Here is a 13,294-nt window from a genome sequence, read left to right on the forward strand (position 1 = left end):
TCCAGCTGCCCACAATTATGTTTTGTTTAAAAATGAGATAGCTCAAGTGTTTTACTTGCCAAATAAAGTTAATAACAGGTTTTCTTGTAGGTTTAAAACAGAAGGTTAAGTATTTATTGAACAATATTCAGTTAACGACGTCTGCAAACGCGACATGAGGTCCTGTGACATTGATCACAAGTCATGCGAGTCAGTTGCCAGTGATGGCCAGAGCTGGCGGACAGCCATAAATGCGGGGCTAAAGAATGGCGCGTCGAAGAGACTCAGCAGTTGGCAGGAAAAAAGACAGAAGCACAAGGCGAGAGCCAACTGTGTAACAGCCCTGACAACCAATTTTATCTGCAACGCCTGTGGAAGAGTGTCACTCTAGAATTGGCCTTTATAGCCACTCCAGGCGCTGCTTCACAAACCACTGACCACCTCCAGGCGCTTGCCCATTGTCTCGAGACAAGGAGGCCGAAGAAGAGAAGAAACAATGGATGGGGATTACAGTGCAGGAGGTGGTATGAATCATGACTTATCCTTGTGACAGCAAATGTCCCAATGTTTTACATTTCTTTTAAGTTTTACAACTTTTCAGTTTGTTTCTGTGTTTATATCGCAATCGCCACATGAGCATGACATATCAGACTGCTTATTCAATATCCAGTACTGGATGAGCAGAAATTTCCTCCAAATAAGTATTGGGAAAACCAGAGCCATCCTTTTTGGTCCCCACGCCAAACTTTGTTCCCTTGTTACCGACACCATCACTCTCCGTAACAACAGTCTGAGATTAAGCAAGTTTGTTTGCAAACTTGGTGTTACATTTGACCGAGATGAGCTGATTGCCTATTTCCACCTCTGTAACATCGCGCAGCTTGACCTGTCTCAGCTCAGCTGCTACTGCAACCTTCATTCATGCCTTTGTTACCTCTAACCTTGACCATTCCAACGCAGTCCTGGCTGGTCTCCCACATTCTTATTTAGATGAGCACTTGAAATGCCATAGCATACAAGGCTAGAGGCCAAGTGCATGAATATGGAATTAGAATAGTTGGGTGCTGTATGGCCGGCACAGACACGAAGGGCCTGTTTCTGTGCCGTATAACTCTGACTCTATTCTACCCTCTGTAAACTTGATGTCATCTAAATCACTGCTACCAATCTCTTAACTCATACCAAGACCTGTTCACCGATCACCCCTGTGCTTCTTGACCTGCATTGGCTCTCAGTCAAGCAACTTCTTGATATTTAAAATTATCATCCTTGTTTTCAACTCTCTCCATGGCCTTGGCCTCCCTATCTGTAATGTCCTCCAGATTCACAAGCCTCCAAGATATCTGTGCTCCTCTAATTCTGGCCTCTTGAGCATCTTTGATTTTAATCGCTCCACCATTGGTGGCCATACCATCTGTTGCCTAAGCCCTAGAATACTCTCCCTGCACCTTTCTGCCTCTTTCCTTCTTGAAGACTTATATGACCTTGTATCTGCAGGTCAGTGTCATATTTTGTTTTATAATGCTCCTGTGAAGCACCTTGGATGTTTTATTACATTAAAGGTACGATATAAATAAGTTGTTTTTGTTGTATTTGAAAAGCCAAAGCACAACTTCCAGGTGAACTTGTGTTTTTGTAAACAAAAAGTTAAGGACAAAGGAGACTGCCAATTACAGATGTTTAGGGTGTGTTTTGCATTCTATAAATTTTAGAACCTGCACTGCACCGGGTGACATTTTATATTGAGTTCATTTCTCAAAGAAATTACAACTGTCCTCCTGTGCTACATCATTCTATGATACAGCTATTAATTATCACCTGTTATGAAAGTGCTTCCATTTTTAAAATTTTTTGAGGACTTTTTTTTTTAAACTGAAAAATTCCATGGATGTGCTATTTTTACAAAGTTCACTAAAAGGACACGAGATGTTGTTTGAAAACAACCTATGCTATAAATCATGTGCTTTAAGCTCAAACAACAGAAACCTTGGTGACCTGGGGAAGATGTTTACAGAGAAGTGACATGTTAAGATTTATAATGGTCAGGAGGAGTTTCGTTTCTGAGATGTTTTGGTTAGGTTGGGGTGTAGGACTGTGTTTGAAAAGCAGTTGAAGATCAACCTGCCAAGGACTACATCCCCAGCTCATCTTCCCTGCACCTCACTAAGAGACCCAGAGAGATCCAGTGTGTCAGCTCCTCTTTACTCCTGTTATTGAAAAACCACTGCGAAACCAGAATGTGATAGCAGAAGCCCCTAATGCTGCATCGCTCCTGGAAAGCCGACTAGACTATTTTTCAACATCTCCTGAACAAACTGCTTCTGAAAAGATCCCAGTGACCCATCACATGTGAGAGTTTGTGCATGGGGATTTTAAAAGAGAACTTTCATATTTCAATCTGTGTTAATGCTTTGCTTCGTTACTGGTCTTGTTTTATAATAAACATAATTTTGTTGTTAAAGAAACCTGGTTGGCGTAGTTTATTCTGGGATAAAAATAGAGTACGTGATTGACTGCATAGGTAACTGGGCAAACATTTAAATATATGTTGTGACCAGTGGAAGTGGAAATAGAAAAGACTGCACGCCTCCCACCTCGGTCGTAACACACCTGGTAGAAATCGTAAACGTTGGTAACAGATGTCAGACATAGACCTGAAATTCCAGGATTCTAATACCACCATAGCAAGTCTCTGAACACTTAAACCATTTTCTGATGCTGAATGTTCAACAGGTGATAATCTTTATATTTAAAAAATAATTCTTCACTGCACATTAGTGTTGTAAAGGCTCATTACAAATACAAAGCTCAGACTGGATCAATGATAAACATACAGAATAGCAGCTGTTAATCTTTTTGGCCAGAATTTTCTCTTCTGTTTGCACAGTAATGTTATAGTCCGGTAGCTGCTGATAACGTGGTCACAAGGCTGCTCTTCATGTCTCAGCTTAAGTATGAACTATGCAGTCACAGGCTATCACAGCTGACCCCAATCCTTTTCTTACTTTGCATCCTAGAGTCACTGGATAGTGACCATGGGCAGGTAAGCTGGCTGAATTATGCTCTAAACTCAGGCACCATAGCCCAGTGTAGTGCCCCAATTAAGAGAAGCCAGCTCAAATGCTGCAGAAAAGGCTGGCGGACGATACGTGCCTGACTGAATATACAATGCTGTAATATAACAAAAGTAACACCACACATTGTAAAAACAATAATTCATGGACATCAAAATATCTGCAGTGGCTCCAAAAGTTATTTATTTTTGTTTATAACATGAACAAATTTCATCTTGTCCTAAGCATCACCATGTTCTGAAGTGCAAGAATAAAGTAATCAGCAAAACGATTACCAGCCATATTTCACACACCTCTCCAGCACGGTATGTAATCACATTCAGCGCTTGAAATTCAGTAAGATTTTATACAAATACACCATTTTGTTTCTAAGCTGCATATTTTGGTGTTTAACAATCTTGTTTTACTGAAAGATCTTTGAGCAATAAAGGACAATTCAAAGGCATTTGAAGCATGAACCTGAAGGCATTGCATTTAGTTACTCAATATCCACAAGCTCAACTTCAAAAATGAGTTTCGCGTTTGGTGGAATCCTGTTATGCAGTTAAGGATAAACAGTATATACTAAAAATGCAAAAATAAGTTACTAATTGCTTAGGAAAATAAAAATGTATTTTATATCTAATGTATTTTCTTAGATTATCAACAGGTATAAAAAAAATGGTTAAACTGTCATTGCAAACCTATAAAAGTTATTCACCTCAAAATGCTGTAGTTCTATTACTTCAGTCAATGGTCACATGTAATTGTTGGAAATACAAACATTTTTATTTTTAAAAATGCAGCAATATACCATAGGAAACCCCACAATCCTTTGCTACCTCCAGTATATCGGTCAGGTTAAACTACTACAAAAGGTTGAGATCTTCCGATAGAATTGATCATCAAACATTCTCTGGTGAAAATTATTTCACTGGTGTACCATTCAGTAAAGTTAACCACAATAATGTTAAACATTTAGATAAATTCTTTATATAGAAGTATTCTAGATGTGCTCCTCCCCTATCTACAATATTTTAAAAAAATTTCACCAAGCTATCGGAGAAAAGGATACTTGGCTTCTGGCTTCCCTTTCTTGCCATATCCCCAATCAGATTCAATCTGTAGTCGGGCCTTTTCTCCTTTACTCATAGTCAGGAGTGCTTCATCCCACTGCAGAGAAAATAGTCTTTAATGATAAACGAAAGACAAGAAACAACAGATAAGCACTGGCCTAAATTGGTAACGGTAATTCTCAATACAGACCATAAGGACCTAATTTCATAACTGGTCTTTGCTGAACTGGCTGATTTCAAATCAAGCTAACAGCTCACTTGCTACAATTGGTCTCATTGCCCTCGAGAAAGGGAGGAAAGTTCCAATTCCTGATTGAATCCTGCAAAACCTTCTGTAAAGTACAAGTGCTTGGCCGAGTGACTACAGGACTTGACTGTTATAATGTCCCCCATAGTCAATGCGCTTACAAACACACAGCATCTAGGCTCACATGAAGAACAGTCACTGAGGACATTTAGCAGAGAGTTGCTTAACAGAATTCTACAAGTCAGTGCCTTCTGGACAGGAGGAGAGAAGAATGGAAAATAAAAACAGAAGCAAATACCAATTTAGAGGCATCTTTGGCAAAGACAAACATACACTTACTGTCAGCTTTATAAATTATGCTCTTACCCCTCGGATAACTTTTCCAATTCCTACTTTAAAGCTCAAAGGCTTTGCTGCCTTTTTCTTTTTGGAACCTGAAAAATAATTCCAGTAATAACTTGTAAGTTAATTCTCTTAAAGCTCTTTTAACCACCCCACTCTATGCCATTGTCCAGTGGAGTCTTTTGCATCCACTTAAACAGGACAAGGCGGCCAGGTAACAGCTACTAGCAGCACTGGAAATATACCCAAAAACGTATCACTGCTTTCAGCAGAGATGGGGAAGAAGCAATTCCTTACGCCTTTGCCCTTTTTAGAAATCAAGCAACATATACTTTATCAATCACAATTCAATATGAACAAAATTCAATAATTAAAACTAAATTCATCAAATGAGCATGTGGTGCCATGAAATAAAAGGATGCAGGTTGTGCCCATATGGCAAGTTAATAGCGCCAACTGGGCCATCAGAGAAGGGCAAAATACTTCCTCATTGGGAGCAACAAAAAAAATGATTCAGGAAGGAAAGTCAAATGCACCATTCTCAAGTCTCCTTTTTATCCAGAAAATGGAAGAAGTCATAGATACAGGTCTAAAATCACTTTAGGATTGCAAAAAAATCACCTAGTGCGTTTAAAACAGCAACTTACATTGAACACCCATTTTTTCAGTGAGATACATCAATGTCAGTCACTCCTTGCATTTCCCTGTTTTTGGTAGCTCTGTAGGAAGAAATGTAAAACTCACCCCCTTCACTGAAGAACTGGGGAAGGAGTTTAAAGAATGGAACTTTATTTTTAAAAAGGGAAAAATAGTTTTGTTTCCTCCCCACCCCACATGCAAGTACTGAATTTGAAAAGTATTAGAGAACTTCTTGCTCACTGTTTCCATCATCTCTGAAGAATGCCTAATATCTTCCTCTCTATTACAATTTAATCATTTATCGAGATTTTGTGTAAGATCCAAAAATCCAGTATGGTTCATCTGAGCTTATAACTAAACAACAGGGCAAGTTTACTCCAAAAAAAAGCACAAAAGCATCTTTTAAATGTATGGCTGTGAATGAGTTTGGAATAAAAGGCAACATCATACCATACAAATGTGCTCATACCCTGAATTATTTTCTCTAATTTATAAAACACTTCTATAAGATGCTTACTAGAAGCAACGTTTGTGTCAAACACAGTCCCATCTTCTAACGTTCCAGTGTACCAACAGTGGACAGTGTCACCCTTCTTGGGAAAGTTGGTTTTGTCTCCTTTGTGCAACACATTCTTGGTATATTTTGGCGGTTCCTAGAATTGATCACAAGATGTTGAAACCACAGCTACAACAGAATTTTCTCATTTAACTTTCAAATCAGGAATATTTCAAACAAGCAAAAGTGAAATAAAATAAAACCAATATTATCCAAGGCCTAAATATGAAGAGCTTTTGGAAGCAATGGCCCAGAATTTTCTCAAAAAATAGCTGTGTGTGAACAATGCATAGTTCTATTAATGCACAATTCAGCCTGCAACTTGCAGTGAGGAGAGATATCCTGTTAATTGTGAATTATCACAAGTTGCTGGTTCAGTTCTGCTGCTTCGCCATTAGCCTTGTGAGAATGGCATCTCACCCTTTAACCTCCATGATTTTCCTGAAAGTTAAGCCTAGCAATTAACAGCATTAACCCAGTTAATGGTGTGATAATTGTTAATGACTGGCACTCAACCTTGCTTGCCCAGAAAATGGAGTTTCATCCTTTCAGGTTGTAATTGTTGGAGATATTAAAAATAATCTTTTGTCTTTTTCTCTCTTAATCCAATCTGTCTTTCCCTCTCTTTGTTTCTGCTTCTGTACCTGATTTGGCAATGAATTCATCCACTCTATTCACCTTCCTTCTCAGTCCTCCTGTTTAATTCTCAATCCTTTAAGGTTAAGGAGAAGCATTGTTTGTCCCATTGCCCACCAAGGTCCCAGAATCCCTTTTGCCTCCTGTTAGCAGCTTGCACCTCCAGCTACGTTGTGATCAAAAAATTTTGAAACTTATTTGGGCACCAACAAGACTCAACAGGGCATGCTATGAGATGCCCTACTCCAGTAAAATCTGGGCCAGTCAAATTCCAGAAGTATTTCCATAAGTAAAATTGGACATAACATTGTAACAGAACTGCCTTATACATTTGTATTTAATAATGCTGACTTTTTAAAATCAAGGACTTTCCTATTTCGTACACTAACCTCATTTCCAGTCCCTTCAGGTTTCTTGGCCTTTGCTTTGTCCTGAGCAGCTCCTAACTTAACATCTTTAAGCTGCTGGGTGACTTTCTCCGCACATTCAGTGCCTTTAAACCTCTGCAAATCAAGGAACACAATGGGTTTTTTTAGTAAACAAAAGGCCACAATTACCACCAAAACTAAAAGCTTGTGATTTTATTTTACTGTCCATGCAAATATGGTGAAGGTTGATGTAAATGTTCATACTGTGCACAATTTGGGATGGTTTAACAGATAATTACTGGCCTACTGGAAGAGAGTGATTATGGTAAATCTTTGAAGCATTTAAGCAGTACATTCAACTGTCATTCATCAACTTACCCTTTGTGAGATTTTGCAATGTGCAAAATCTCTGCTACGTCTTTTGGAAAAAACATCAAACCAAGACCCCAGGTACTCGATGAGGTGGACGTAAAAGATCCCCAGTACTATTCAAAGAAGAGCAGGAAGGACTCTCGGTGTCCTGGTAACATTTATCCCTCAACCAACAATCAATAGACACACAGATTACCTGGTCATTTATCTTACTGTTGATTGTGGGACTTTGCTATTCACAAGTTGACTGTCCCATTTCTCTGCATTACAACAGCAACTACACTTCAAAAGTTATTGATTGGCTATGAAGCAATTTGAGATGTCCTGAAGTTGTGGAAAGTGCTATATAAATGCTTGTCCTTTCTAATATAATAGTCAGTCACTATAATTGAAGCATTGAGATGTTTTAGAGAGAAGTTGTAATGTGCTATGGACATGCAGGTACTTCTTTTTATCTTCCAATTATTCTAAACTTCTTTTATCTTATCGATGTTTGTGGGGCACAGCTGTTATAGAATCGCCTGCCATGTTGCTATTTACTATTTGATTAATGATCTAGGTGTAGATGTTGGTGGAATGATATGCAAGTTTCTAGATTGTGCGGAGCTGCTGAGAGTCACAAGCACAGATGAAGCTCAAATACTATAGTGGATTTAGATGTGCTGGGAGATTGAGCCAGTGACTAGCAAAAGATGTTTAACTTGAAAAAATGCAGTTTTATGCATGTGGGCAGAAAGAATGCTGAGCATAGACACCCTTCAAGGAAAAACATTACAGCAGTTGGAGAAAGAAATCAGAGGATGCTGGTGCATAGATCTCTAAAGGTTTATGAACAATGTCATAAAGCAATAACTAGCATAAGTAGAGTGCTAGGGAGTACCTTGATTTGGCCTCAGTTAGAATACTATATCCAGTTTTGGTCTCTTCACATGGTGGGTGATATTGAGGCTTTCTAAAGGGTGCAGAGGAGGGCCACCAGAGTAATTTCCAGTTTAAAGCACCATAGTTACCAAGATAAACTCAAAGAACTGGGTCTCCACACTTTAGAGAAGCATAGACTTAGCTTTGCTCATAGGATGGTTTGATCAAGGTTTATCAGATGATGAAGGGAATAGATGGTGTTTGTGTAGGCAAATTGTTTTAACTGAACTGAACAGGTTAGGAAGAACCCAGGGGTCACAATCTCAAGTTACGTTAGGTCAGAATTCGCTTAGACGTTGGGTGGTCCATGCCTTTGGCTGCCAGCTCAGTTCCTTCAAGCGAGCTGGACATGTTTCCAGCAGGAGTGGAGGTCATCTTGTATAAGAGGTAGGTACCATATAACATTAATCAAGACCAGGGTGGTCTCCTGGACTAGTTTTGATCACCTAAGAGGGTCAAAAAGAAAGTTCCAGACTTTTTCCCCAAACGGACTTGAGTTTTTAAAATCTGTTTTTTGCGTTTCCTAGGAAATTACATTGCTTCCAGATGGGTAATTTCGATGGCATCAGACAGGAACTCTCAAAAGTTGAATGGGAGAGGCGGTTTATAGGTAAAGGGACATCTGGCAAGTGGGAGGCTTTGAAAAGCGAGATAGGAAGAGTTCAGGGCCGGCATGTTCCTGTTAGATGGAAGGGCAAGGCTGGCAAATTTAGGGAACCTTGGTTGACGAGGGATATTGAGGGTCTGGTCAGGACAAAGGAGGAGGCATATGTCAGGTATAGGCAGCTGGGATCAAGTGAGTCCCTCGAGGAGTATAGGGGAATGTAGGACTACACTTAAGAAGGAAATTAGGAGGATGAAAAGGGGCCATGAGATTTCTCTGGCAGATAAGATAAAGGAGAATCCTAAAAGATTCCATAAGTATATTCAGAGTAAAAGGGTAGCTAGGGAGAGAGTAGGTCCCCTTAAGGATCAGTGTGGTAATCTATGTGTGGAGCCATGGGAAATGGGCGAGGTCTTAAATGAATACTTCTCGTCTGTATTTACCGTGGTGAAGGTCATGGAAGCTAGTGAGTTCAAGGGAGGGAACAGCGATATCCTGGAGCATATCAACATTACAAAGGAGGGGGTGTTGGAGGTTTTGAAGCACATTAAGGTGGATAAATCCCTAGGGCCTGACCAGGTGTATCCTAGGATGCTATGGGAAGCAAAGGAGGAGATTGCTGGGGCCCTAACAGGGATTTTTGTATCATTAGCCACGGGTGAGGTACCGGAAGACTAGAGGATAGCTAATGTTGTGCCTTTATTTAAGAAGGGCAGCAGGGATAAGCCAGGGAACTACAGGCCAGTGAGCCTTACATCAGTGGCGGGAAAGTTATTGGAAGGGATTCTGAGAGACAGGATTTATATGCATTTGGAAAGGCAAGGTCTGATTAGGAATAGTCAGCATGGCTTTGTGCGTGGGAAATCATGTCTCACGAATTTGATTGAGTTTTTTTGAGGAGGTGACCAAGAGGATTGACGAGGGCAGGGCGGTGGCTGTTGTCTACATGGACCTTAGCAAGGCCTTTGACAAGGTCCCGCATGGTAGGCTGGTCTGGAAGGTTCGAACACATGGGATCCAGGGTGAGCTAGCAAATTGGATACAAAATTGGCTTGGTGATAGGAGGCAGAGGGTGGTAGTGGAGGGTTGTTTTTCAGATTTGAGGCCGGTGACCAGTGGTGTGCCACAGGGATCGGTGCTGGGCCCCCTGTTGTCTGTCATATATATTAATGACTTGGATGTGAATGTAGGGGGCATGATTAGTAAGTCTGCAGATGACACCAAAATTGGTGGTATAGTGGACAGTGAAGAAGGTTGTCTAAGGTTACAACAGGATAAAGATAAACTGGGAAAGTGGGCAAGGGATTGGCAAATGGAATTTAACACAGACAAGTGCGAAGTGATGCATTTTGGGAAGTTAAACCAGGGCAGGACATATGCAGGGAATGGCAGGGCCCTGGGGAGTGTTGTTGAGCAGAGAGACCTTGGAGTACCCTGAAAGTGGCAACACAGGTAGACAGGGTGGTGAAGAAGGCGTATGGCATGCTTGCCTTCATCGGCCGAGGCATTGAGTACAAGAATTGGGACATCATGTTACAGTTGTACATAACGTTGGTTAGGCCGAATTTGGAGTACTGTGTGCAGTTCTGGTCGCCGCACTACAGGAAAGATGTGATTAAGCTAGAGAGGGTGCAGAAAAAATTCACAAGGATGTTGCCTGGTTTGGAGGATTTGAGTTATAAAGAGAGATTGGATAGGCTGGGTCTGTTTTCCCTGGAGCGAAGGAGGCTGAGAGAGGACATGATAGAGGTATATAAAATTATGAGAGGCATAGATAGGGTAGATAGCCAGAGTCTGTTTCCCATGGTATGGGTGACTTAAAATTAGAGGGCATAGATTTAAGGTGAGAGGAAGGAGGTTTAAAGGGGATCAAAGGGGTAAATTTTTCACACAAAGAATAGTGGGTATCTGGAATGAACTGCCTGAGGAGGTGGTGGAGGCAGGAACAGTAGCAACATTTAAGAGGCATCTGGCCAGGTACTTGAACGAGCAAGGCATAGATGGATATGGAATTAATGCAGGCAGGTGGGATTAGTATAGATAGGCATTATGGTCGGCATGGACACGGTGGGCCGAAGGGCCTGTTTCTATGCTGTACAACTCTTATGACTCTATGGGTTATATGGAATAGGTTGAATGGACAACTAGGTCTTTTCCTATCTCATTTTTTGTATGTCCACTTACATAAATCACTGGACTTCAAAAGTAATTGAATATGCAAAGTGCTTTTAAGGCATATCACCATAAGGTGCCAGCTACATAAAAGCAAATATTAAATCAATAGCCTGGCTTGCAAACCAGAAATGCACAACCATCAGTCAAACCCAGATTTTGTTTGAAGCAATATGGTTGAATTGATAACAATGTGGGCACTAGCATTTAAAACACGCACATAAATTCTATCATTGAATCCAATAATGAGCACAATTCTTCACCTTAGTTTCGAAAAGTTGGTTGTAGGCAACTATTAGATGCTCCTTCTTTGCAGTCTTGGCAACATTCTTGATGTTTCCCATTAACTTATGTTCACCAAGAAACTAATTTGAAAAAAGTCAAAGAAATAATACAATAGTCAGCTTCCGATATTCAAAAGATATCGTTCTCAAATACCTGCTTTTTTTTAAACATTTAAAATAGCAACCAATTTTGTACTTGAAAGTGTTTGCATTGTGTCTTTGCCAGGTTTATACATTTAAAATAATGAAGATTTGTATTTATAAAATATTCAGCAACTTTACAACACCCCACACAAATCCTTTGCCCATTTAGATCCTAAATATGAACCTTTGTGTGATAGAGACTGCTACAAAAGTGATTAGCATTGATTTTGCCGCTTAACAGTTTTGTAAACCCATCAGGCGAGAAGGCCAAAGCCGCATGTCCATGTTACCGAGCTGCAGGAGTGGGCTCCCCCGGGCTAGCGGCCGCGCTGCTCCTGGGACGGCCGGGGAAACCCTGCCCACAGCTCTGCTCTCACCGGCTCCGAGGCGCTCTGCTGCAGGAACTGGATAATGTCCTTTTTAGCCACGTCCTCACTCCTCAGCTGTTCCTCGGTCCACTGCCTCGCTGGCTCGGCGGCCATGACCATCGCCCGTCTGCCCGCCTCCTGGAGAACCCACACCGCCGCCCAGCGGCCGCCGATAGGACATATTCACAACCGCCATCTTGGAAATGATACCGCCATGCATTGTGGTCTGGCTCAGTGTCACCCGAAACCCACTCAGCCAACAGCAGGCGAAACAGACAACAAACATCATTGTTGATACATGTATTTTTTGTTGTGTAGAGTTCTAAAAGAGCTACAATTAAGTTTCTTACCGGTTTGTACATTGGGAAAAGAATGGTCTTTCAAAGGCTTCGGAGCAGCAGTGATGTCTGAGAATTTGATGCAAAGCAAAATACTGTGGATGCTGGAAACTTGAAATAAAAACTGAGGATGCTGGAAATACTCAGCAGGTCAGCCAGCATCTGTGGAGAGACAAACAGAGTTACTGTGTCAGGTCGATACCTTTTGTCAGAACTGGAAAAAGTGAGAGATGTAATAAGTATAAGTACAGAGGCAGGGAAAGGGGTCGTGGCTTTTGGCGGGGGTGGGGGCGGCAGTGGCAGTGAGTGGTGGGGAGGGTAGGTACAAAAAGGAAGTTCTGTGATGGGGTGGAAGGCAGGAGAGATTAAATGACAAAAAGTGTTGATAGTACAAAACAAAAGGAGACAGTAATGGGACAAGTAAAGTAACAAAAATGGGTCTAGATGAGGTATAAATGGGAATAGCAGAATCATCGCCATCTGCCAGCAGAGGTTATGACCTAAAATTGTCAAACTCAGTGTTGAGTCCAGAAGGCTGTAAAATGCCTAATGAAAAGATGAGGTGCTGTTCCTCGAGCTTACGTTGAGCTTCATTGGAACAGTGTAGGAAGCTGAGGTGGGAGTGGGGTGGAGAATTAAAATGGCAGGTCAGGGTCATGTTTGCAAACTGAATGGAGGTGTTCTGCAAAGTAGTCACGTAATCTGTGTTTGGTCTCCCCAATGTAGAGGAGATCTCATCGTGAGCAGCGAATACAGTACACTAAATTCAAAGAAGTACAAATAAATCACTGTTTCATCTAGAAGGAGTGTTTATGCCTTGGATACTAAGAAGGGAGGAGGTAAAAGTGCAGATGTTGCATCTCTTGCACTTGCTTGGAACGGTGACATGGGAAAAGGAGGGTGTGATTGAGGCGTGGACCAGGGTGTTGTGGAGGAAGGTCCCTTTGGAATCCTGAAAAGGGAGGAGAAGGGTAGATGTTTTTGGTGGTGGAGCCCGGTGAGGTGGAACATGAGGACGGGAACCCTATATTGGTTCTGGGAGGGAAGGAAAGGGGTGAGAGCAGAAATGTGGCATCTTAGAATGAACTCTGTCAAACCTAGAAAATTCAGAAATGAGATACAGAAAGGATGAAACTTCTAAATTTAAAAGGATTGATGCAGTTAAAGAGCTGAGCAGTCTCTTAGATTGAAATGT

The 13,294-nt window shown here is 41.1% G+C and overlaps 1 protein-coding gene across 2 annotated transcripts; it reads right to left on the bottom strand.

Moving 5' to 3' along the window:
- Positions 1-3,214: 3,214 nt before the first annotated feature.
- On the bottom strand, positions 3,215-11,914 carry fkbp3 (FKBP prolyl isomerase 3). 2 transcript variants are annotated; one of them, XM_068038280.1, is made up of 7 exons: positions 11,771-11,914; positions 11,229-11,330; positions 6,918-7,031; positions 5,854-5,989; positions 4,722-4,789; positions 4,108-4,205; positions 3,215-3,586 (listed from the first exon to the last, which is right to left on the bottom strand). In XM_068038280.1, the coding sequence occupies exons 1-7, from the start codon at positions 11,879-11,881 to the stop codon at positions 3,532-3,534; spliced, it is 684 nt and encodes a 227-aa protein (XP_067894381.1). In that variant the 5' UTR covers positions 11,882-11,914; the 3' UTR covers positions 3,215-3,531. The 2 variants fall into 2 exon arrangements, with proteins under 2 accessions (XP_067894381.1, XP_067894382.1); XM_068038281.1 differs by having other exon boundaries at positions 11,684-11,772.
- Between the last annotated feature and the right edge of the window lie 1,380 nt (positions 11,915-13,294).

Source organism: Heterodontus francisci, chromosome 9, assembly GCF_036365525.1.
Source record: "Heterodontus francisci isolate sHetFra1 chromosome 9, sHetFra1.hap1, whole genome shotgun sequence".
NCBI lineage: Eukaryota > Metazoa > Chordata > Chondrichthyes > Heterodontiformes > Heterodontidae > Heterodontus > Heterodontus francisci.